The sequence below is a fragment of the Pteropus medius genome, unplaced genomic scaffold (assembly GCF_902729225.1).
Source record: "Pteropus medius unplaced genomic scaffold, Ma_sr-lr_union100, whole genome shotgun sequence".
Lineage (NCBI taxonomy): Eukaryota > Metazoa > Chordata > Mammalia > Chiroptera > Pteropodidae > Pteropus > Pteropus medius.
Window position 1 is genome coordinate 16,256,899 of NW_024340692.1, and position 25,702 is coordinate 16,282,600.

Here is a 25,702-nt window from a genome sequence, read left to right on the forward strand (position 1 = left end):
TCTGCATCTGGTAGATTGCTTGTCTCCATTTTGTTTGGTTCTTTTTCTGGATATTTGTTCTGTTATTTCACTTAGGACATGTTTCTTTATCTCCTCATTTTGGCTACCTCCCTGTGTTTGTTTCTATATATTAGGTAAAGCTGCTATGTCTCTCAGTCATAATAGAGTAGCCTTATGTAGTAGATGTGCTGTGGGGCCCACTGGCACAGTCTCCCTGGTCACATGAGCTGGATGCTCCAGGTATGTCTCTGGTGTGGCTTGTGTTTGCCTTCCTGTTGTAGTTGAGCCTTGGTTGTTCTTTGCACATCATTGGGAGGGATTGACCATCAGGCTGATTGGTTGCAAGGACTGGAAGTGACTACAGTGGAAGAGCTATTGTGCAAGGCTGACCCTACAGAGCAGGTTTTGCTTTAGCAGGGCTCTGGTGCCTGCCGAGTCTTCCCTTTCTGTGTGTTGTTCGTGGAAGTGGTTGAATGTTGCTCTGGTGTAGTCTGAAGGCTGACCACTGGGTGTGTTGGTTCTGGGGCCTCTTGCAAGGGGCTCTGTTGTAGGCTAAGGTGAGCCACTGCCTATGTCCTGCCTAGGGCCCCTTGTTATGAGCTACAGTGATCTGCAGATGGTTGCTGCTTGTGCTGGGCTTAGAGGTGCTTGGGAGAAGCTAAGCCGCAAACTGAGGCAGCTGCTGCTAATGCTGGGCATGGGGCTGCTTAGCAAGAGAATAGGGGACACAGTGAGGCAAGATGCTGCTTGTTTGTGGTTTGCAAAACTTTGAGAGATTTTAGGAAAGTCCACAAAATGAGCTACGACGGGCTATTTGTATGGAAAAGCTACTGGAAACAACTTGGGTGGGCCCACAAGTTCAGAGGGGCAGGGTCTCAGGGGATGACCAGGGTGGAGCAAACAGTGTTAGCCAAGCTACTGGAGACAGAGATATGGTACCTGCCTAAGTCTGAATGCTGGGCGAGGGGTGGACTCAACTAAGGAACAGGAGCCCTGCCAACACTTCTGCCTGGGAGAAAGCTGCCCCTCCAACTCTCACCCTGAAGCTAAACAATTCAATTTCCCCCCTTTATGTCCCTGGCACCTTTCAGGCTACTGCCCCAGTGCTGGAGCTTAGAATGAGTGAGTCCTTCAGTGAGTAAGTTCATGTGAAGTTCTTTAAGAGGAATGCCTGGTACTCTAGCCACCCTCTGTCTCATTGAGCCACAATTTCTACTATTTTCCATAGCCAAAAGTTATGGGGACTACTTCTCCTGGCACTGGAACCCTTTGCTGGGGAGCCTTATATGGGGCTAGGACTCCTCACTCAAGGAGTACCTCTGCAGCCGAGATATCCCTCCCAGTTTTTAATGGCCGCACATGGATATGGGACCAGCTTGTTTCTCATCTCTGTACCTCCTACCAGTCTCCATGTGGCTTCATCTGTATGGCCTTAGTTATAGGACTTCTTTTCAGCTAGACTTCAGACAATTCTCAATGATGATTGTTTTGTAGTTTAGTTGTAATTTTGATGTGGTAATGAGATGAAGCGAGCACCGCATTTTTCTTCTCTGCCATCTTGACCTGAACTCCTGTGATGGTTAATTTTAAGTATCAACTTGACTAGCCCAGATAGCTGGTCAAACATTATTTCTAGGTGTGTCCATGAGGGCGTTTCTAGAAAAAAAATAGCATTTGAATAAGTATACTGAGTAAAGAAAATCTCCTAACCAATTCAAATGGGCATCATACAATTCGTTGAAGGTCTGAAAAAAACAAAAAAGTGGCCGAAGAGCTAAATCATTTTTTGCTGAGCTGAGACATCCATCTTCCCCTGCCCTCCAACATCAGTGCTCCTAGTTTTTGGGCCTTCAGACTCAGACCAGTACTGCCACCATTGGCTCCCCTAGTTCTTCTCAAACCTTCAAGTTTGGACTAGAATTATATTATGAGCTTTCCTGGGCCTCCCACTTGCAGATGGCAGATTGTGGAACTTCTCAGCCTCCATAATCTTATGAGCCAATCCCTCATTAAAATTCTATTACCTAAGTGTTGCTGACCTACTTGTTTTGTCAAGAGGCCCCAAACCCAATTTGAAATCAAGGAAGCTCACTGTATATAAAATGCTGCTTCTAAAATATCAAAGCTCTAGGTCTCAGCTCCAAAACTGGACCCCCTTAAGTGTCCTGTAGATGCCACATAGTTTAACTTCATTGCTTAACACCAAATCCCTCCACCCATGCCACCCAAGATAGCACTTGATTATCAGGCTCTGAAGCTACATATCCAAAGATGAAGTGTTCACAGTACACACAGATGGGAACACCGATGTGGCTAATCAAATTCAGCTTACCTGAGCCAGTATGTAAGGAACTCATGAAGGAGTAATTGGGGTATTTGGGCTGGTCATACCCTGAAGTCTGTAACTGGATCCTGAAAAGGAAAACTAATGAAGGAATTTCAAATTTAAGTTAAGGTGACCCTGTCTGCTTATGACTTTTCCAGTGCTCTGGTGTGGATCTAATCTCCCAATCTTGTTTGCTCCTGGCCAGATTAGGCCATTACTTTCCTTCCCTGGACTTCGATTTCCTTATCTGCTAAATGGGAAATTCCAGATGGCAGATAGTGCTTCCTCAAGCTTCAACATTGTGTAATTCTAAATATCTGATGCCATTAGGAAATGCATATTTTTGGACTCAAGATGAGCACTGGCTTCGGCCTTGAAAATTGAATTCTACTCAGAAGCAGTGAATATCAAAATGACAGAACTAGTTCATGATCAAACTTTAACTGCTTCTTGACACAATAAGAGAGAAAGACGTGACAGAGAAAGTGCTGTTCTCTATTAGAAGTCTCTTCCTCCTTTTATGGAGTTAACATACCCTTTCTTTTATAACTTGATAGGGATAGTATCATGTATTTGCTTAATTGTGTAGGTTCTTACTTGGCAAAATAAAGTTGGAAATTGCACATTGGCCTCCAAATTTTTATTGTTGAAATTTTACCAGCTCATGGGATTTAAACATGTAGAATCACTGCTGAAAACCTTACAGTTGAAATTTCCAAAGGCTTGATTTTATACCGAGATAGTAAAGTGGGTCTTTTCCCCGCAAACACTACATAAATGCATAGAAGAAACATGATATAAATCTTAAATTGTGAAGAAGTCTGTTCTTCGGTAGACTTAAATTTTGCTGAATAAGTCTCAGTGCTGTACAGTCAGTCTTCAGAGCCTAGGCTCAGGCAAGGAGAGCTTATAGAAGTCTTTCGTAGGATCTCCCACTGGCCAATGAACTAAAGTTGATTGCAGTTGTGTTTAACTGTCTTAGCTGAGCATTTCATACATGTGCTGGAGCCTGTGTGCTGGACATCTGTGGGCCAGTGCCCACACTCAGTAGGTCTGCCAGTGCCTGACCTCAGAAAGCCCAGGGTGGTGTCTGCTGACTGATCTTTGTTTGACCTGCTATTTGGTTCTGAGCTCCTGCACTGTAACTCCTGACAAGCTCCAGCTGGGGCCAACAGTCCCATTAATTTGCATTTCCTTGAGAAGAGCTTCATTCATGTCATCCTGGTATTTGTTATTCACTGAAGCAGCTTAATATGCAGAAGCAAACCCTTCTGCAGAGCTGTTTTGGTGTGTGTGTATCAGGTTATGGCTTTTTAACACTATCTTTTAAGAATTTTTTAAAACGTTTTGAATGGTAATACATATAACGGTTTAATCTTCATGATGCTTTTAAAAGGAATACTGTAAAAAGTGTCCCTTTTGTCCCTGGTTTTTGGGTTTTTTTTTTTTCCTAATATCCAACCCCAGTGGTCACTGTTACTTAGGGCCCTGTTTATTCTCCAGGATTTTTTATGCATGTACCTACCAAAAATATATTTTTGCCTTTTGTGTGCCATACACAGTATCTGCATCATGCTTTCACTTTTTTATTCTAGAGAGCTTGCCATGTCAATACGTAATAAGCCTCCTGATCTTCTTTTAATAGCTGCATAGCATTCTGACGTGTGGCTGAACCATAACTAATTTGACCAGTTCTATTCTGAGAAACTAGATTGCTTCCAAATCCTTAATGAATAACCAGGTACACATGTCATTCTGTACATATGCTACTTTATTTGTGGCATAAATTATAGGCATGTATTTGCCAAATCAAAGAGTTAGGAACACTTGTAATTTTGACAGAAGTTGTGAAAATATACTCCATAGGAAAAACATCAGTTTACTTTCCCACTAATAGTGTTTCAGGGTGCCAGTTTCCCTTGAGGTGTATCAAAGTTTTGGACTTTTGTGATAGGCAAAGTGGTCTCAGTGACATTTTAATTTGCATTTATTTTATGATGAATGGATGGGGTGGTACATCTTTTCATATGTTTAAGTCATTTATACTTCCATCTCTGTGAAGTACCTAATTATATATTTGGCTGTGTTTTTAATTAACTTTTTGGGTTTTTTCTATAGTGTTTATTGGAGCTCTTTATTTTGGAGCTTTTTATAGTGTTTATTGGAGCCCTTTGTGATATGGGGTACAAATAATTTTCCATTTTGTCATTTTCTTTTTTTTAACTGTATTGTTAACTGATTCTTCATGTGAAGTGTTCAGTTCTAGACTATTTCCCACCATTATACAAATATCCAAATGGATTGGGGGCTTCCCACATGCTAGGCATATGGCCATTCACATTACCATTCATTTTGCCATTTTATTTCTAGAGATTTAATACCAGGCCTCAGGAAACACAGCTTGTAAATGGCAGAGCTTAAACTTAAACTACAAGGCTACAAGGAGTTAAGAGCATCTTAACTACCACACAAGGTATCCAGTATGATTTAAGAGAATGCAAACTAATCTTAATGTTAGCCAGAAGAACACAGGCTTATTTGTCTACGTGGTATCTGTGAAGATCAGACCAAGATAAACTTGCATAGAGCTTCAGTGTCCCATCTAGAATGTAGCAAAAAGAGATCTTGAACCTCTACATAAAAGTGTATTATTCTACTACATTGTTCTAGTTTTTCACAGTGAAAAATTTAATTACAGAAAGATTAGTTTACTTGTCTGATGTTATATTAAATATATGTAGTAAAAGAATAAAACCAATGATAAACATCATAAACATCAAAATTCAGGCTAGTGGATGCCTCTAAGGAGAAGGGGGGTATGTTATCAGTAAAAAAATACAAAAGAGATTCCACCAAATGGATAAATTTTATTTTTTAAGTAGCATTTTGGGATCATGGATATTCACTGGTTTATTCTTTGTAGCATTTTATATATCATAAATATAGCAAACAATTTTTCGAAGATGTACCCAGAGAGGGGGAGAAAAGATCATGATATAGTTGGAAATGGAAATCAGGCTTTAAAATTCCTTAAAAAATTAAGGTTTCTTTTTCCATAAATATAGATATAAGAAAGACTTTACAGATTTAGATCCCATCCATTTCTACTTTGATGGTTGGTCAGATATTTTAAATAATTATTTTACTTATTCCTAGCTAAAAATATTTATCCATTGTTCAAAATTCATGGTCTAAAAAATACATGTTTAAAATTGCTCCATGTACTAAGTCCTGGATCTTATACTTAAAGCATCACAACTATGGTTTCCCTAGGGAAGGTGGAATGATTTTCTCAGAAAGGGATGATGAAGAGTTTTCAGGCTGAAGAAACACTGTGATTGGCAGGGAATACCTGCTTGTAGTGGCCCTCACTGAGCTAGCATCTGTTTTTACCCGGTGACCACTAGCCTTTGTGACATGAGATTCAAGAGACCCACTATCAAGGGGTGCTTTTCTAGAAGGGAAATTGACCCAAGACTAGTAGAGCTAGAATTTGAAGTCAGAATTGTCTTTGCTGATGTTTCTCTCTCTTTCTCTCTCTTTTTTTAATATTTTAACTACAGCGAAGGGAGCAATCTGACCCCAGCACATCACTACCCAGACTTCAGATTTAAGACATATGCTCCACTAGCATTCCGATATTTCAGAGAACTTTTTGGTATCAAGCCTGATGATTACTTGGTAAGAACCTATAATTTTCCTTTTCCAGAAATGTGTGATGTAAACATTTGTCTCATAGCAACCACGACAAGTGACTTGTGTCTCTTATTTTATAAAGCTCTAGAGCATAGTAAAAGCTCCAAGTTTTATAATGACTATAAATTTAGCTTCAGAACATGTGATTTGACTACAGTTTTTAACTGATAGCTACAAAATCTGCTATGGTAATTGATATTTAAATAACTGTGGTATTGGTTGCTACTTCAGAGAATTATTCTAACAGATATATTATAATTAGTTCTAAATACTCCTGTGAATTTTGCTGATTGGATTCTATTTGAAAGCCTTCCTATTTTAATTGCCTTATTTATACCATTTTTCTCAAAACTGCCTTAGCCCACAACCATTTTTACCTTGACCTACAATTTGAATATCATTTTAAGGAAGCTGGATAGTTTTGTTCTCAGAATCTCTTTATGCAGGCTCTTTTTAAACATGTTTTTATTTGGTGTGAGGGCATGTTTTATCTTTAGACTTGTCTTTTCTCCCTATCTTCCTTCTGGCAGGTACAAACACAACAGCCTTTTTGTGAGGTAGTCTGATATGACCTCAAAGTTTTACTTTATTCCTGTTCAAGAAGTCAGGAACTTCCTTTCTGTGTCAAGAGGAAAAAGGCTTATTTCATAATTTGATCACCGTTAACACCCTGGGGCTCTTCAAAATTGGTTTTCAAGAAGCTTGTAGGATGGATGCCATCTACTATTTATTGTTCATCCCATTCTGAATGATCTTAATAAGACTTGAGCCAGATCCTGGAATAATGCTTTGCAAAGGAAGCATAGTTGCATTTGTCACCTAACAGAGTATTTAATGCTCTTATAATTTGGGTATGATGTAAATGATTAAATTCCAAGCCGATTCCATTCTGTGCCGATGACAACCCATGAATGACCCTCTTCTTTAGTTGAGCCCTGAGAAAATTATATGACTTCTGCCCAATGAAATAACACTGGTTCCTCGAGACACATTAAGTCTACTTAGAGCTGTGACAACTAAGTAGAAAGTCACTGGGTGTCGTGTTGCCCTTAAATGCGTGCCCATGTAGCTCTCTGCCTCGCCACACTCCTTTAACTTAGATGTCAGGCACCTCTACCCAGCATCACCAACCCTGCCCCCCTAACCACTCAAGTAAACAAACATACACATTTGAAGAGGGGAGAGGTAATAAGAAAGGTTCTTTGTTTTCTGGCCATGTGTAATTGCTGAGAGTCACCATCATTCAGGAAATGTGTTTGGGGAACTCAGTGGGGTCTTGGTAGAGTATTGAAAACAAGATTGATCCCTCATCTTCTGCCACACATTAGAAATTAATGGGCTCTCCTTATGAATTTACATGAGCTTCTGCCAGCCAAGGAGATGCCATAGACTTGCATTTCATAAGAGGTCCAGTCAGTATGATGAGAGTGCTGCCTGACTACCCTTCACCTCAATAAGTTTCTCTTTAGCCCTCATGTGGCCATTGACTTCCAGGCTAGGAAGCCTGTGCTGTCACTCGTTTTGTCACAGAGTTGCTTTCCTTTGGGAAGGCCCTTTTCTGAACAAATTCTCACACAGCTTACAGTTCCCCTAATGAGCCTTTAAGCTGGAAAAGTTACTTTCATAATGAGGTTAGAGTATTTACAAAGGAGCACAGGAGAATAAGCTGATGGCTTCTGGGAGCAAAAGTGCTCCTTCATGTACCTGGCAAAGCGTAAATTAATCAATCATTGGATACTTTGAACACTTATTGTAAGTAAAATACTTTACTAGTAATTACATGGAGATTCAAAAAGTTATGTCATGACACACAGGAACTTAGAATCCAATTGGAATGATGATTGGTTTGTGTGGGAAAACAACCAATTCTACCAGGCAGTAAATAAACAACTGAAGCAAAACAAATGCTCCAGAATTTTGGGGAGAGAAGGGGTTCTTTCTCTGTTGGATTGATATTGGGATGGCTTCTTACGGGAATGGTATGGTTTAACTGTGATTTTAAAATTACGAGGAATTTGAGTAGGTGGAAAAGAAGGGAAAGATGTTGGAGGGCTGAGGTAGGACTGTGATACCAGAGACACAAATGTATTAAATGTTTAGAAGGACTCCGAATGGGCTAGTATGGTGGGAGGGGGCGGTTTTGAATAGGAGTATCAGAAAGATAGGACCAGGTAATTCAAAGAAATGTTTTTTTTTCTTAATTATAGAGAGTCAGTGAAATGTAAAGCCTGACTAGGTATTTGATGATGTTGAGGAATTATTATTATTATTATTTCTTATTATTATTATTATTATTTTGGTGGCATGATGGTATTGTGGTTCTGTTTAAAAGAAGAGTCCTTGTCTTTTAGAGATGTATACTGGAATATCTGTGGATAAAATGATTTGATGTCTAGAATTTGCTTCAAAAGAATCTGAGGCAAGCAGGCAGGGGAGTGGCTGTGAGTATAGAGGAAATAAGATTAGCCCTGAGTTAGTAATTGTTGAAACTGAAAGGTAGACACATGGATGTTGATTATATAGTTCTCTTTACTTTTATATATGTTTGCAATTTTTCATAATAAAAAAATTAGGGGTGGGGGAGCTAGAACCAGCCAGGTAAGTGTGCTTTGGTTTGATTTCATTTTTCCACCTCCCTTAAGTGTGCACACAGTTCAATAACTGGATCCATCTCTGGGACCTGCAAGAAATGGATAAAGGGCAGTAGGCCTATAACTAAACATGGTCTGGTACCCAATGGCTATGGCCACCCACCTGCATGCACTGGGGACACCCACAGCCCAGGACTGAGGCAGTTCCCCCTTTGGTCTCGGAGTTTCTAGATGCTCACCTCCAAACCACCCCACCCAATGATCTGGAGTGTGGTAATTAAGGAAAGGGTCTTTCGGATGACACAACATGCTTCAGAGAGTCGGGCATAACCCTCAGAGACTTTTTAGCCCAACCCTTCATTTCAGATGAAGAGTCTGAGTCTGGGGTCAGTGAATAGAAATGCCCAAGATGACCCACTCAGATGGGGTTAGAGCCCAGGCCAGAAAATGGTCTCCTCATCCCCGTCCTGGTGCTCTTTTTTCTTCATCATCTGGCCTCATGCTTCCCAAGTCACAGGCCTCTCATTAAATGTGGTGTCAAGGTAGCCACTCCATAGCCCATCAAACTGTGAACTGTGATTATCCATTCTGAGAATGTAGCCAAAGAGGTCAAACACCCCTAATAAAGCATATTTTCGAAGAATTAAGCCCAAGTAAAGCACAGAGAAATGAAATAAGACATCCCTTGAAAAACTGTGTGAGGCAAAAAAGGATATGGTGCCAGTCACAAAGTACATCCTGCCATATGTCAATCTGGGGCTCTTTAACCCCAAATTTGTGAAGATATACTGATCTAAATGAGGAAAAGGAAAGGGTAGCAGTGTGTAGTGATTGATCACTCTTTAAGATAGGTTTGATATTGGATCCCCTGATAAGTATGTACTTCTCCTTAGTTTTGTGCTGTCATATCTGGATTTCAGCCTGAATTATTCTATTTACATTCTCAGTACCATTAAAATTCACCATGTGCGTGCTTATGGCAAGTGTCATGTTGAAATGTGCATGATTTGGATTATGAGACGCCATGGTGAAGGTGCTTCTGCATGCTCCACACAGCAGGGTGAACGCTGCTTCTTCCTTATTTGTCCCTAAATTAATGCCTCCCAAGGAGAGGCCAAGGGGCCCCAGAGCCTTTTTTCCCATCTCTGCTTGAGCCACAGGCCTTTGTTTCATTTTCTTCTCCACCAAGTGTCTGGGTATTCCAAAATCCAGTGTGATTTATATGATGTCTTTTCAGGTTCACCAACATCAATAAGAAAGAGAGCAGGGTGAATATTTAACACTGACAAGGGGAAGAAATGGCAGGAAAAATGACCTCTAGCACACTGTGCAAGTTTACATTGTTAATTTGCCTTGGCAGGGCCCAGCTGGGTTGTACTTTGCGTTCTTTCCAGTGGGTATAGTAGGGAGGCCCTGCAGGAAATAAAAGCCAGAGAATTAATACATTTGAACAGCTGGCACAGATGAAAGTGCCTGGAAGGCACATAAAACCCAGGAGTGCACATGGGGTCTTGTCGATCATGGCTAATTAAAATGTTCTTATCTTGCCTCTTATTTGCTCTTAAAAAGCAACATTTCAGTGAAGATTGCTTAGATCATGGTGACTGAGTTGTAGGGTGAGAAACCATAGAATTATAGATGACAGTGTAATATTCCTGTTCAGTATCACGATGCCAATTTATTGCACACTAATGTTATGCTAGTAAGTATCCCCCAAAGGTTGTTAAAATGAGTCAAAACAATTTCTTTTCCCCTTCATATTCATTTATAAATTACATAACAAAGGAGTATTTGACAATTAAGTACCAATGAAGTAGTCTCCATATTATGTCTCTGCTCATAGAAGAATTTGAGACTTTAATTGGGAGCAGATGTTCAGGTCTGAATCGTTTTCTCTAGAAGCGCTTCCTGAATCACCCCCTAATTTCTGTATTTGCAGCCTCTAATTTCCACATTCTTTGTTGTTTGTACTTTCACAACATTTACTCCTATCCATAAAAAGATTCTGAGCTGAGAAGTCAAACCCCACGGAATAAAGAATCAGAATTTCTAGAGTCTGGGATGTACCTTCACTCTTTGAGAGCTTGGGGTCCACACCTTTATTTTCCAAGATCTCAAATTCATAATTATTCAAAAGACTCACCTTTTTTCTTCTCTAAGAATAATAACTCAGTGTATCTTTCAGTAGCCCTCTGGTTGCGGGAGTCAGGCCGAAACCCTCAATACATCCTAAGGCACTGCCAGCTCTTTCTTAGCTGCCTGTGGATTATGTGCATTGCAGGTTGTGTGCCTGTCTCCCCTGCATATGACCAGCAATAGCTAAGTGGTCTTTGCCAGAGGTTTCAAAAAGCATCCCCTTTAAAAACTTTCAGCTGCTTTCACATAGGTTTTATTATCTTTTAGAGATGAGATTCCTCAGGCTCCAATATGTTATGTTACCTCCTCAAGGTTACATAAGTAGCTACTGGCAGAGCCATGATTTTACAAACATCAGTTGATTCTGAGTCCCATGCCCTTCCCACTGGTTACCCTGCCACATGGACATTGCATTCATGGCTGGGAAAATGCCCTCTGCTTCCCCTGGGCTTTTATGGCATCCTTTGTTTTCCTACCTTATTCTCAACTCTGCATAAAGGCAGAGGCTCTAGGGCTGTGTAGCAAGAGAGCGTCAAGAAACAAGGCTGGAGAAAGGAGGAGGAGGTAGAAATGGAAGTCGCCTGTGACTTTTAGGAAGGCAGAAAACACTCGCTTCTTTCTTTTCTTGGAGAATTTTCTTTTCGTTATCCACGGTGCTGCTAAAGCAAGACAATTTAAAAGGTGACGTCTAGAAAACTGCCTTTTAATTATTTTTCTCCCAGTTTCTCTCTCCCTTTTCCCTCCCTCCTCCCCTCTCACTCCTCCTCTCAGACTTTTCTATGATGTGGACTTAGATATTCACAAGACCAAATAAAAAGCTTCGAGAGATGTTCAGCCCTGCTGTTCTCAGAGGCCTTCCTCCTCAGGATATGGTTCTTTAAATCCCTGCTTTTGCTACTCGCCAGGGCTAGTCTGTGATCACACACATTGGCCTCCTTACTTTCTTCTCTGCCCTCAGCATTTCTCTGGTCAATAATGTGAATTATTAGTTAAGAAACACTGAGCTCGATAACCAAAAATTGCCATCTCTGCTAGTTTTTGGCACTTTTGGTCAGATTTACAGCCCTTCAGTTGTTGGTGGAGTTCAGTCATTTATTTGACAAAAATTATCTAATGCCTACTGTGTGCAAGGCACAAGTCCCGAACTGTATCACAGTATAAGATATTCATAGCTTCAACACTATAGAGTTCTATAGTCTAATGGGAGCTTGGAATAAGTAAACAGGCATTTAAGGTGTTTTGTAGTTACTTGTGATCAGAACATCCAGTGCCAGGAAGCAGTTAATCTAGACTGGCGGAACCAGAAGAGTTTTCTGGAACAAGAGCTGTCTAGCAGACACTAAAAGCCCAAGTCACTGGAACAGCCTCCTCACTGTGCTCCCTGCATCTGCCTTTTGTCCACCCACAGTGGATTCTCAGCAAAGCAGACTGAGTGGTGCTCTGCTCCAGACCCTCCAATGGCTTTCAGCTCCCCCAGAGGAAGAGCCATTGTCCTTACACTAGCCTTTGGCACTCTTGTGTGGTCTCGACAACTCGACCCTTCTGGCTTCATCCCTTGCAGATGCCCCCCCCCTTTTCATGCTTCATTTTTTTCAATAGCATCACATTCTGCTGTATAATTTATTTCCTTGTTTACTGTTTCCTTCTACTAGGATCTATACTTCATGAGTGCCTGAGATATTACACATGCTCAATAGATATTTTAAATGTCGAGTGAGTTTATGAATGAATAGTAGTCAACCAGATGAAGGTAGTATAGAGATTATTTCTGGCAGAAGAAAATGCAAAAGCCCAGTAGTCAAGAGTGTGTAGCACATTTGAGAAAAAAAAAAAAAGTAACTTTTTATGACTAGAGTTGAAATATAAGGAGGAAAGTGATAAGAGAGAGGCTAGAGGTCAGGGCTGGGCCAGTCATGGCCTTGAAAGCTCTGTTATGAAAGTGGAATATTATCTTCTCTCTAGACTGTGGAAACCACTGAGAGATGTGAAAGCATGGAAGGACACAATCAGATTTGAATTTTAGAAAGATCTTGATGGATAATGTACTGGAGGGGTGGAAAGTGGATAGTTGAGATGAGGTGGGGCTTATGTAGTAATCAGGACATGAAATGATGAAACCATTGAACTTAGGCTGTTGGCAAAAGAGATGGCATGAAGGGGATAGACATAATCAATAGTCTGGTTGTAGGAGGTGAAGAAATGTGAGTCATTAAGGATAAGGCCCAAGTTTCTGGTTTGGGGAACAAAGTGAATAATGTTTCCATTTTCTAAGATAGGGAAAAGAGGAAAAAGATAGAGGTTCATTTGGAGGTGGGAGCAGAGATGATCTAGAGTCACCATGCATGGTTGTGTAGGGTGTACACGGCCCAAGAATACCTGGCCACACTGAAGGAATGGAGACCAGAATCCAGCCCTTCTCCTCACAAACCTTGTATCTTGCCCAGCACTGTATCTGCCAGGAAAAAGAGGCACTTCTTTCTAATTGCCACTAAGGCACTGTATGGGCTAACCACAGCCCTGAGAAGAATTGGATTTTGAACTTGTAGCATGTGAAATGTTTGTGGTATTTCTAAATGGGAATATCTATTGAAAAGGTAGGTGTACAGGTCTGGAGCTCTAGGGAAAGATCTGGGCTGGAGATACAGATATTAGAGTCATCTCCTTATTGAAACCGTGAGTGAAAGTAACTCTATGACTAGATGACCTCCCATCGGTGAATAGTGAGAAGAGAATAGCCGTTGGTGTTTAAGTGACAAATATACAATGTGGATTATACCTTCGATTGTTATCTTATGGGCACTTGCTGGAAACAGCACCTTAGTCAACACTACAGTTTGAGTTATCTCATTGAATAGATATAATGATTTATGATTCTATCATATAACAGTGAGAGTGAGAAGGGCATGTCTGTTTCCCATCATAGAATTATTAAGATGAATGGATCACTTAAAGTTTTAGAAATCTCACCAAGAGCCTTCTTAGTGTACCTAGAGCGTTTTTTCTTTTTTTTTAAGCTCAAGGAGAGCGCTGCTTGTTTCAAAATGGCTAAGATACATAATGTTTGGAAGCACTGTGTACATTAAATATATTTTTAAATGTTTATTTATTTACTCTTGTAGTATTCCATCTGCAGTGAACCTCTAATAGAGCTGTCCAACCCAGGAGCCAGTGGATCCTTGTTTTTTGTGACCAGTGATGATGAATTTATCATCAAAACAGTTCAGCACAAAGAAGCAGAGTTCCTTCAGAAGCTACTGCCAGGCTATTACATGGTAAGTAACTGTACATAATTAAGCTTCTACTTGAGATTTAATTGCTTTCCTCAACAGTTTTTTTCTGTTTGTTTTTTCAGTGACTCTTTGGCATGTTTCTTTGATGAACTTTATTTTGCATTTAGACTTCACTATTTCATTCATTGAATAGATTTTAAAAAGTAAAGTAGAACTGATTAGTAGAGCATAGCTGTTGACTCACTCAGTCCTGGGTTCAAATCCCAGTTTAGCCATCAACTGTGTGACCATGAGTAAGCAAGGTAACCTCTGAGCCTTAGTCCCCTCAGTCTTTAAAATCTGGGAAATACCTGTCTCATGTGGTGGTTGTGATAAAGAAAGGATACAGATGGAAGATAAAAGAAGCAATGCATTGCAAAGCCCTTTGCACCCAGTACATAGCAGTAATATGAATGGTTAACATTCATTGACTGTTAAACTATGTGTTTTACACAGCTGTAATTGCTTTGCATGCATTAACTCATTTCATCCTCATAGCAACCTCAGATACTTCAATCATTGCCATTTTGTAGATGAGGTAATTGAAACAGATAAATGGAGGAAGTTACTGGAGTTATTCAGCTAGTGAACTGAAGAGCTGGGACTTGGATACAAGCAGGAGGGTTCCCAAAGGCTGTTTGTATCTTTAACCCCTGCACTACATACCAGCACGTATTCAGTAGTAGCTATTGTTAGCCACTACACTTCAGAATTTAGGACTTCATAGGTTGAATGCGATAAGGCAAAAATCACCTCTCATTTAACATTTTTTTTACAGACAAAGTAATAATAAGCTATTCCAAGCAGATTTACTAGACATTTAGTCCAATTTTTTCAAAAAATAAACACTTCTAAGTAATCTTGTCATTTTTATAACTCTCATTTCTTTGTACTCTCATAACAGCTATTAATTATCTGTGATTGGAATGACGGCAGGAAGTAGTTTAGATTTCAAAAGCCCCAGTTCAGCTATTCACTTGCTTGAAAGGAGATAACTGTCATCTCTGTTTCAAAACAAAATTGATGAGATGCCACACAGCTCATTTACATGTAAAAAATTATTAAATTCCAAAATCTGCTGGAGATGACATTAAAGTTACTCTCACATATAAATATAGGAATCAGACCCCTAAATAAAAATCTTAGTGGACAGACTGCACAGATTTTTTTAAAGGTTTTGATTCTGACCAAGAAGTTGGGCTTTTTTTTTTTTTTTTTTAAAAACAAATTGTCTATGTTAGAGAATACAGAAATTACAGAAAAGGAAGAAGAATGCAACCAATTTCAATTCCTTTCCCAGAGATACATATTACTAATATTTGGTATAATTTGGTATATATCCTTTCAGATATATTCTGTTAGTGCACACATTTTAAAATAATCTAAAATTGGGATCAAACTGACATTGTACTCTGCTAACCTGCTAAGTGAGTAAATCTTAAACTTCTATAGTTCTAAGCTTAGACTAGTCTCAAATGAAGCTCTTAAATTTAAATTAATTAAAATTAAATAAAAATGTAAAATTTAGCTGAATAGATGGTTTTATCCCAGTCATGTAAGGTAGTATAACAAACAGTATAATCCATCCCATTAACAAGAAAAAAATAGGTATATCATGTGGTTATTCAAATAGATATTGAAGAGAAACTAAGGCACTCAAAATTCAACATTTTCTCTTAACTAAAAGTCTAAAAAATGGGACAATTTTTTAACATAATAAGTAAACAAATGAATATACACATATTATATCTTTATCAGTCTCCAGGAGTTCACATATCTCAGAGAAGAACAAGAGCCATTTCATTGGAAATAATAGAAAAAGACAAGGATGCCCTTCACAATGGTCCTTTCTGATATATTTGCTTGAATTCCTACCAGTAAATCTGGGGTACAGAGAAAAATAGAAGAAAAGTGTAAACACTGTTCTCTGCAAGTGATAAGAAAATAAACTAGTAGTTTCTAGAGGTGATAAGAGTCCAGCAGATTTGCAAAACAGAAGATAAGTCTACAAAATCCATTGTATTCTATTATATAGATCATTAGAGTTGGAGAATATAAGGGGAAAAAAGATGCCATTCAAGATGAAAATAATTTGTAATGAACATTATTAGAATAATAAAGATAAATTAATGAAGACATACTGTAATTCTGATTAGGAAAGCAAGTGAGTATAATATATGAACAATAATCCAAAAAGATTTTTCATAATAAGAACTGTAAAATACGTGAGTCTACAAAAAGAAATGTGAGACTAATATGAAGGAAACTACAAAATATTATTAAAGGACATAAAGATATGAAATAATAGAGATATGCATCATCCCTGAACTCAATATTGTAAAAATTTCAGTTATCCCCAAATCAACTTATAAATCCACTCTAATTCCAATTTTCTCAGAACTTGACAAAGTCGATTCATCTGAAAATTGAAACAACTTATTTTTAAAGCATTTAAAAAGTTAAACAGCGAAAAAAATTAAAATGTTGAAGGGGAAAGTTTTAAAAATGGACAAAACATTTTTGACAAAGAAATGGTTGGCCTCTCTTAACATATACCAAAAATCTATAAAACTATACTAATGTTAAAAATACAGTAGAACTGTATTAGTACAGTTCTAGATAGATAGATAAAGGGGTTCAAATAACGTGTCCAGAAATAGACCCATGTGGTTTCACGATTTGTTTTATGATTTAGGAGGAACTTAAACTTAATTGGAAAAAGCAGACTATTCAATAAATGGCTACCCATTTGAGAAAAAAATTAAATTCCCTATTTCAGAACTTTCACACACAAAAAATAATTCCATATGGTGTAAAGACCAAATGTAATGACCAAAACAGTTAAAGACCTGGAAGAAAATAGAAGAAATTTGTAACTTTGGGATGTAAAAAGCTTTTTGTTAATTAAACAAAAGCTTCCCTGAAAGCTCAATGTGACTACATCAAAAGTGAAAACATCTATACAATGAAAAAAATACCTGGCACAAAATTAAGATAAGCACATAGAATATACCTAGAATGACACAATGACAGTGGGAACACTAGTTTCTTCAAAAGCTGGGAATTGAGGGAAGGACCGGGGATGGTAGAGAGACTCTGTATTATATATATATGTCCTTTAACAATTTACTTTCTTTTTTACGTAGACAAAAATAGGCATGTGTTCTTTGTTTTTATAATGAAAAAGACAATATACTGAGAGAAAATATTTGCTTTATATAGAATAGGAAAATGATAACCAGAATATATCAAGAACTCTAACAAGGACAAAGACCTATAGAAAAGTAAGCAATAGGATTAACACAGAATTATCTTTGAGGTGGCTAAAATACATCAAAAATATTAAATTTTTCTAATGATCAGTAATATTCAAATTATTAAAAACAAGTTTCCATTTTTCACTAATCATTTTTACAAAGATTTTAAAGTTTGATACTCAGCACTGGTAAGAGTGATAATAAATATGCCATCTTAAGAAAGCATGCTTGTAAATCGATCTGGCCAGTTTGGAAGGCAGTTTTTCAAGAGCTATTAAAATTTAAAATGTTCATCTCTTACATCCAGCAATTAATTTTCCCTTTAGCTACCTTAGAGAATAGTCACATATAACACTAATTAATTCTTTGCCCATTTTTACTCGGAGCTAATGTAGGACCTTCTGTCCATTTTTAATTCAGCCATTTTTAATGTCCTGAGTTTCAAAAGATAAAGTTGCTGTTCCAACAAGCCAGTTTAAGAACTAGATTAGAAACAGCAAAATTTTAGCAATGACCATTAATAAAGATAATCACATTCCATTTTTAATTATTATATTAGATTTAAACACAGCTTATTTTGTAAAAGTTGAGATTTTAACTGTTTTTCCCCTTTTTCTCTTTTTAGAATTTAAACCAGAATCCAAGGACTCTTTTGCCAAAATTTTATGGACTGTATTGCATGCAATCAGGGGGCATTAACATCAGAATTGTGGTAATGAACAACGTCTTACCACGCTTCATGAAAATGCACTTTACATATGACTTGAAAGGCTCGACCTATAAGAGAAGAGCATCCCGAAAAGAGAGAGAGAAATCCAATCCCACATTTAAGGACTTAGATTTCCTGCAAGACATGCATGAAGGGTTGTATTTTGATACAGAAACATACAATGCGCTCATGAAAACGCTTCAGAGAGACTGCCGGGTAAGGAAATGTCGTTCTGTGATTTCTTTTGAAGAGACTTTTGTGGTAATGTACCTTTGTAAGAAATGTCCCTAGGAGACACATGGAATTCCATTGTTCCCATTCCTAGTGCTGATCCATGCTTCCCTGCTGTAGAAGGGCTCGGTGGACGATGCGGGGATTTTCTAGAGGGTTTGTCGGCTTTCTTTGATAAAATGAAACCAGAATTGTTTTGCATTTCATCCTCCCCTGTGGGAAGGTAGAAGGAAAAGAAATTTGGGTTTAATGCAATGATTAGGCCATACAGAAGTCTTGGAAGAAGCAAGATTCTAACTGGAGAGAGAAGTTCAGAGAAAATGTTCTTTGTGGTGTTGGTAAGTGGATTCCTGAAAGTGCAGTGTGGCTGCAGAACCGTGTGGGAGCCCATTTGCTCAAAGTGTCTCATGCAATCGGAATAAGAGGGGATCAGGAATGAGGCTTGACAGAGCAAATGCCATTCCACACAAACCTAGCCAGAGTGAATTTCAAAGGTTAGGAGAAATTCATAATCCGAAGTACCCACACTGCAATGTGGGGGGTCGAGGTGGGGGAAGGGAGGGAGGCGGAAAGTGAGTAAAGCCCTGGGAAGATTTTGCTGATATGGTGAATTTACAAAGTAGGTAAAAGTCCTTTTGGATAAAAAGATGAAAATGTGACTCTGATGGGCTCTGAAGGATGATGATCATTTCATTAACAAATTCTCAGGAATGTCATTTCCTGGCCCAGACAAACTTAGAAGAACTTGGGAAAGGTGGGCAGAAGGCGTGCTGGTGCAGGGTTGGGTCCAGGCCGGACCAGTGCTTTCTGGAGGAGCAAAATAGGACTCTCAGTGCTTGGTCACTGGGAAAAAAAGGGCGTGTCTCCCAGGCTGTGGCTTTCTGGGCCCTCTGTGGACCTCAGCAGATGACCACATTGTTGTAGAGGAGGGAAGGACCCTTCTCTGACAGACTCGAGCTCACCTGAAGGTGAGGAAGGCAGTCAGTCTAAGCACCCATGTAATGTGTAAGATGGGGAATCCTCACTGAGAAACACAGCCCTACTAGTTCCGGGTTTTTATCTTTCTGTGTGTTCTAACACGTATGGTAACGTACAAAGATGTGTTCTTGGAATTGTTTGTTTCATTGATAGAGATGTTGCTTCACGGCTCCTATTCTTTAGCTATAATTTTGAATGTTTAGAATGTGCCAGGCTACTCTTAAGATTTTTAACACATTGTTTCATTGAATTTCTCAGCAACCATTTGAAGTCAGTACTATTCATGCTCCCATTTTAATTGATGAATAATTAGCTTCTTAAAGAGATTAAGAAACCTGTCTGGCATTACTTAACAAGTCAGTGGCAGAGCCCATACCTGTTTGGGTACAAAGCATGTGCTCTTAACAGTTGAAATGTAAATATTCACTGGAAGGATTTTTTTAAATTATTTTTTTAGATGTCAGGGGAAGAACAGTGGGAACCGAGCAAACAGAATGTCCAGCTGAGCTATTCAGATATCTGAGTGCATATGAGTGATTTATGGCTTTCTTTAAAAAAGAAAAAACAAATTTTAGCATAAACCTTTTCCTGTGCTTTTTCTGCCCTTAGAGGATGTGGGTGAAAAGTGACTCAATTCCCCAGAGTTTTGTACAAGCCTCTCCAGTTTTAGATTTGCTGTGTGTGTGTGTGTGTGTGCGCGTACGTGTGTATGTGCACACTCTTCTTGCCTCTTTAATATGAAAAGCCTTTTTTCTGCTGTCTTCTAAAACCACAGGCTTCTATGCCAGAAAAAGAAAAGGTCAAATGTAAAAGATCCGTGGCTCAGGATTTGTCTGTTTATTCCTATTTCCTGGGCCCAATACTGATAGAACAAAGTCAAACACGACTTTAAATCAGGAGTTGAGACCCTGGAGATTTGCCTTTTTATATTTTGGAATATTTGTTGTTCTAAGGAAGATAAAGGTCATTGTAGAGGTATCCTAAGGCTAATTCTTCTCACTCGTTGCATCTTGTGTGAGACACAGACCACAGAACTTCTTAAATTGTATGCTGCATTGATCTTCAGAGGGGCTTTTCTTGGGTGATATGAGAGCGTGTAAGTGCTGCACTGTGGGGGAAGCTGAGCCCCTTCTATGATCTGCCTCAACTATGACCAAGACCTTTGTGATGTGAAGTCAGCAACTGGTTATCTGAGCAGAGCTGCCTCAAGGAAGGCATGTTGCTGAAATGATAGAGCCTAATATTTAATAGTCATGGACTTCTTTGCAAAACTGATGAAAGCTGTGAACTGTCTCCCCAGAAAAATGCCCATCCATACAACAGTTCAGGAATCCCTTGGAGCTCAGTGTTCCCCTGCACGACGCGCCGCATTACTGCCAAGACGCCAGCACGCACACGCACGCCGCAGCACACACACACACACACACACACACACACACACACTCCCCCATCCTTGAGCCATACGGCAGTCATCTCTCTTTCTTCAGGTCATCTTCTGAAGGTCCAGCTCCTTGCATAGAATCTGTGATTGGCATCGCTAGGAGTGCCTCTTGCCCTTACATCTCCCTCCCTCTGCCGAACTGAGCTTTGATGCCTCCCTGTTCAGATCAGGGAGGCTGTGAGGTCACCCCAGGGCTGATGCCAGGTCAGGAATCTCTGCTGTTAACATTCCTCTAAGTGGCGTGGTCATGTTGAGGCTCTAGAAACAAATCAGTCAGAGGACTGTATTAACCATGTCGGCAGCCCAGCCAGAGAAAGGTGAACTAGATCTGTATCAGGATACATCCTTTCACTCACTTATCAGACATGTATTGCAAGCCTACTGTATGCTACTATGAGGCTAATGATCTCCATTTTTAATCAATTGCCATACAGCATATTAAGTGCAACGATACTATTCTAAGGCATTTTGAGTGTCAGAGTAGATGACATCACAGCTTGATTTTGAAGGGTGAGAAGAGTTCCCCAGGTAGGCAAAGCAGTAGGAGCATATTTCTGGAAGATAAAACAATATAAACTAGGCATGAAATAGCTTTATGCATTCCAAGAACTAGAATTGTTTGGTATAACAGTGAGAGAGAGTATGTGAAGTAGGAGAAAAATGCAGTCAGGAGCCAAATAATGTCAAAAGGTTTTCTGGTGGTGCCAGGGTCCTCTTAAGAGCTTAGAAGTAGCAAATCCAAGAATCCCAGACCTTTGGACTTCAGCTTTTCTATTGTTCCCAGATAAATATAAAACTCCTAACCTCTTGCTGACCTCTTACTTTCTGTCTCCCATCTCGTCTTATTTCTGCTTGATGTCTCAGACCCCAGGATTCCACTTCCCTTGAATGACTGCTGGCCAAAAGATACCTGTATGACTCATAGACCCAGCTTGACCTGCGTTCATTGCTTCCCGCTCCGCACAGACTACGTCCCTTATTCCTCATCAGAGTTGCTGCTTCTAGACATTGCATCCCCCCCACCCCATTTCTTTCCCCAGCTTCCCCATTCCAGCCTCAGACCTTTGTCTATAAGCCCATCTCAGACCACCTCCTCCACATAGTACATTAGCCACTCAGAACTCTTCTAGAAAACTGAACTTATTTTATACTTCAACCCTGCTGAGCCCACAAGATTCAAACAAAGGGCTCTTTCCAAAGACAGGGATCCAGCTCTTAGAGTTCTCCCCAACCCCCATGTTTCTGTTTTCTGTTGCCCGTGTCTGGGAAAAATGGACATGCAAATAATTGGGTTCCCTTTCTTAAAGCATTTCTCTCCCTTGGCCTCACCTTTTCCTGCTGTGACAGCCATCTACCCCCATAAATGAACTTGGCTCAGGGTAATGCCAAAACATCACAGGTCACTTGCTGTCCTTAAGAAACAAGAAATAAGATTTATTCAATCCATCCCATGTGACAAACAAGCTGAGAGTCATGTCCTATTTGACAACTGCTCTTCCTAAGTACTCTGTAATGTTCCCTCCAAGCCTGCTCCTTTTCCGGTCTTCCCTGGCCCAGGAAACAGGATCATCACACAGCCAGTTGGCCAGATCAGTACCCTGAAGCTACCCTTTCCTTCCTTCTTCTCTTTCTTCTTTCTCCACATTCAGTAAGTTACTATGTCCCATCCAGTCCACCTCCTAAATAACTCTTGGATCTGCCCTCTCCTCTCCATATGTACAGCCACTGACTTGATTGAGACTCTGATAATTCATCTCCTGGAATCTTGCGGTAGCCTCTTTATAGGTTTCAGTGTCATTTCCTTCCAGCACATCTGCAACGCTGCTGATCAGATAACAACCAGCTCCTTAGCTGAGGTTCCCCTCTGCCTTTGGGCTGAAACCCATACTTCCTAACTTGGAACATTAAAATTCTTCCTGATCTGGTCTCTGCCACTTCTCCACATGCTCCTTCAGCTTCCTTCTTCAGCTTTCTCTCTCTTCTCTCCCAGATTACTCCCTATTCTCCAGCCATTCTGATCTACAGGACACATTCTGTAAAGGTTTTGGCCTTTTCATGTATGTCTCATGCCTGGACCATTCTCCTCCTCTCTTCTTCACCTCGTCCTCACCTCCTCATCCCAGGACTACCCTGTTGTGGTTCCCCATCCTCTTGGGTTTACTTCTTTTGTGGGATTTAACATACTGTTTTGTTTATTCGCATGTAGGTCCTTGAGGCTGAGGTTCAAACCTTAATCTCTTTCTGTATCTACATTGCCTGGTGTTTAGTAAAAGATAATTGACATTTGTATTTGAACAAAGGAATAAACACAATAAACTATCTGATGAGAGAGAGGTTTAAGATACCTCCAAGAAAATCCGTCTTTGGTGACTTTTGTGTATCTAGCTGTTTTTTAACTCGTTTCCCGTTTAGAGAAAAAGTGCAGCTTACTGCCAGTGTTAATTTAATTTTCCATAAACACTTTGAGGATGAAGCAAATCTGATTGGTTTTCGATGTGCAAATAAAATATAAAAACTGTTCTTGGAGTTATTTCTAAACAGAACTTGTCTCTAATCCTAATGTAACAGATATATATACTTAAATCGAATTCATCAAATCAATCTTCTGTTAACAACTGTTCAAGAACGATGTTAACATCACGTGTAGGAGCGCTATGTTTTCTAGGATTTGACATTTTCAGTGATTGAGAATTACTACATTTTTATGTGGAAATACCACTACTAAAAACAGAATGCTATAAATAGAATGATGTCCTTTGTTTCCAAAAACTATCAATATACTAGAGCAATGTGAAAATAATAATAAAAGCGAGATATTTCATGGCAAACTTTGGGGGTAAGGTTAGAACTGTAACCCGCGAGTTATCTCGGGGTAAACGCTGCAGCCGCAAGCACTGCCAGCGAGATTCTTGGGGCAAATGGGAAATAGGTTAAGTTCTGCCCATTTGGGAGCAAGGATCCAGTTTCACTGCAATGCCTGCCAAACATGGTGTTGAAAATTTTAAAATATGATCTCTGTTTTGAATCACTTGGGATTATTTGAAAAACTGTACTCTTTGTCCCTATATTAAGTCATTTGTGTAACAAAAGTATATTTATGTTGCAATTATTTACCCATAGAAGCAATGTTATAAGTAGTCATTAGATTTTTATTTCATTTAAAACCAACCCCTGTCTCCCTTAGGTGTATGTACTGTCTCTCCAGCTAGACTGTAAATGCCTCAAAAAGGCCACAGCTCATTCCTTTACCTCTCTGCAGCTGTAGTACCTGGTTTTGTAGACAATACCTATTAGAGGATTGTGATTTCAAACTCTCTTAATTGGAAATTTGTGTATTAATTTTTGGAAAAACAATTAGGAACTATTTTGTATTCATTTTTAATTTACTATATTAATTTAATTTAAATTTCTTCTCTGACATATCTATAAAAATCTGAAGCATCCCTTATCATTTAATTAAGTTGATAAATTGTTACATCCTGCCAAATTTATTGATAACTCTGGGGAAATAACATCGACAAAGAATATTAGTGAGAATGTGTGTTTGTGATCCAAATATTTCTTATTCCTACAAGTGGGACTCAGACACAGTTTTGATCATTAATGACCTAAATGACTTATTTCACATTTATTATCATTTTCGTTGAGCAGAAAAGTTATTAATTTTTAAATAGTATGGAACCAATTTTCTTTTTTTACACAAATATCTGTCACCATAAATATTAATAAGTTCTCAGAATTTAATGAAACCAGCTTTAAGAATACTGAGACTTTTCGATGTGCAAACTGGGATCTTTCTAATCTTGTGTGGCGAGCTCTAAATTTGTAGATCAGATTCTTCTCAGATATGGGCATGTTTGTATGGATTGCACCGTGGATTATTTTTTATAATACTAAATTTAGCTCTATGGCTAGTTGCTTATCCCTCAGCTATAATATTATTTAACATTATATATTTTTGCATTTAGTTTAGATAGTTTCTTCCCCTCCCCCCCCCCTTTTTTTTAGGCAAGGCAACTAACCCTTGGTTGACCTCACAGATTGCAAGGATCTTGTCAGCTTACAATCCCTTATTTTTTATTTTTTACGCCTACAGCACCTGGTATTCCTAGGTGCTCTCCCATCCAAGTAGTAACCAGGCCCGACCCTGCTTTTTTAATGTTGGCTACCTTTTCAGTTACCATTAAAGAGGAAAAAGTGCTTCAGACCTAACAGAAAAGAGATGCACATCTCTCTTACTGATGACAGCACTTTCATTTAAGCTATTTCCTATATCAGTAAGGAAAAACTGGATTTTGTTTTCAGACTTCAGCTAAAGCATGAGACTAGGACAGGAATATCATCGACTCCACATCTCTGGACCATACCTTAAAAGATTAGAAAGGTATAGATAAATTCACCGTCATTCAAATTATGTTCTACAAACACTATTATCCCATGATCTATTTATTTGCTCCATTGTTTTAAATTATGAGTTTTGCTATCTATAATATTAGTTGTTTTGATACTATTGCAATAGAAACATAAGGCAAAATTAAAGTTGGTAAACAAATAAATAAATAAAACCATGTCATAGAATTAAAGATTGTTTGAGCTGGAAAGAATCATAAAGTTCCTGGGAAACAGTGGAACAATACCATCCATGCTCTAGTCTGAGAGAAAATGGTTTTGAACATAGATGTCTATGCCTAGCCAAGCCAGATTTCCTTGTGAGAGTGAAAATAAAGACATCATCATGTACGCAGGGACTTCTAAAAGTTTTCCACCTAGAAGTCCTCTTTAATAAAAAATTTTATTTTGAAATAATTGTAGATTCACATGCAGTTGGAGGAAACATACAAAGAGATCTCATGTGCCTTCAGCTGATTTCCCCAGCGGCAGCATCTTATGTGACCTTAGAGTGATATTGCAACCAGGAAAGTGACATGGATACAGTCCACTGACCTTTTTCAGATTTCACCAGTTTTACCTGCACTCGTTTGTGTGTGTGCATGGGCGTGTGTGTACATTTTTATGCAATTTTAGGCATATGTAGATTTAGGTAACCACCATAGTCAAGTAAGAACTG

At 39.0% G+C, this 25,702-nt stretch overlaps 1 protein-coding gene across 7 annotated transcripts in view; it reads left to right on the forward strand.

Moving 5' to 3' along the window:
• The window catches only part of PIP5K1B (phosphatidylinositol-4-phosphate 5-kinase type 1 beta), a 281,846-nt gene that overhangs the window by 156,767 nt on the left and 99,377 nt on the right, over positions 1 to 25,702 (forward strand). For all 7 annotated transcript variants that reach the window (XM_039836789.1, XM_039836768.1, XM_039836464.1 and 4 more), the window contains 3 exons: positions 5,890 to 6,007; positions 13,869 to 14,021; positions 17,901 to 18,200. In XM_039836789.1, coding sequence (XP_039692723.1) covers positions 5,890 to 6,007; positions 13,869 to 14,021; positions 17,901 to 18,200 — 571 coding nt within the window. The remainder of the gene's footprint in view (positions 1 to 5,889; positions 6,008 to 13,868; positions 14,022 to 17,900; positions 18,201 to 25,702) is intronic.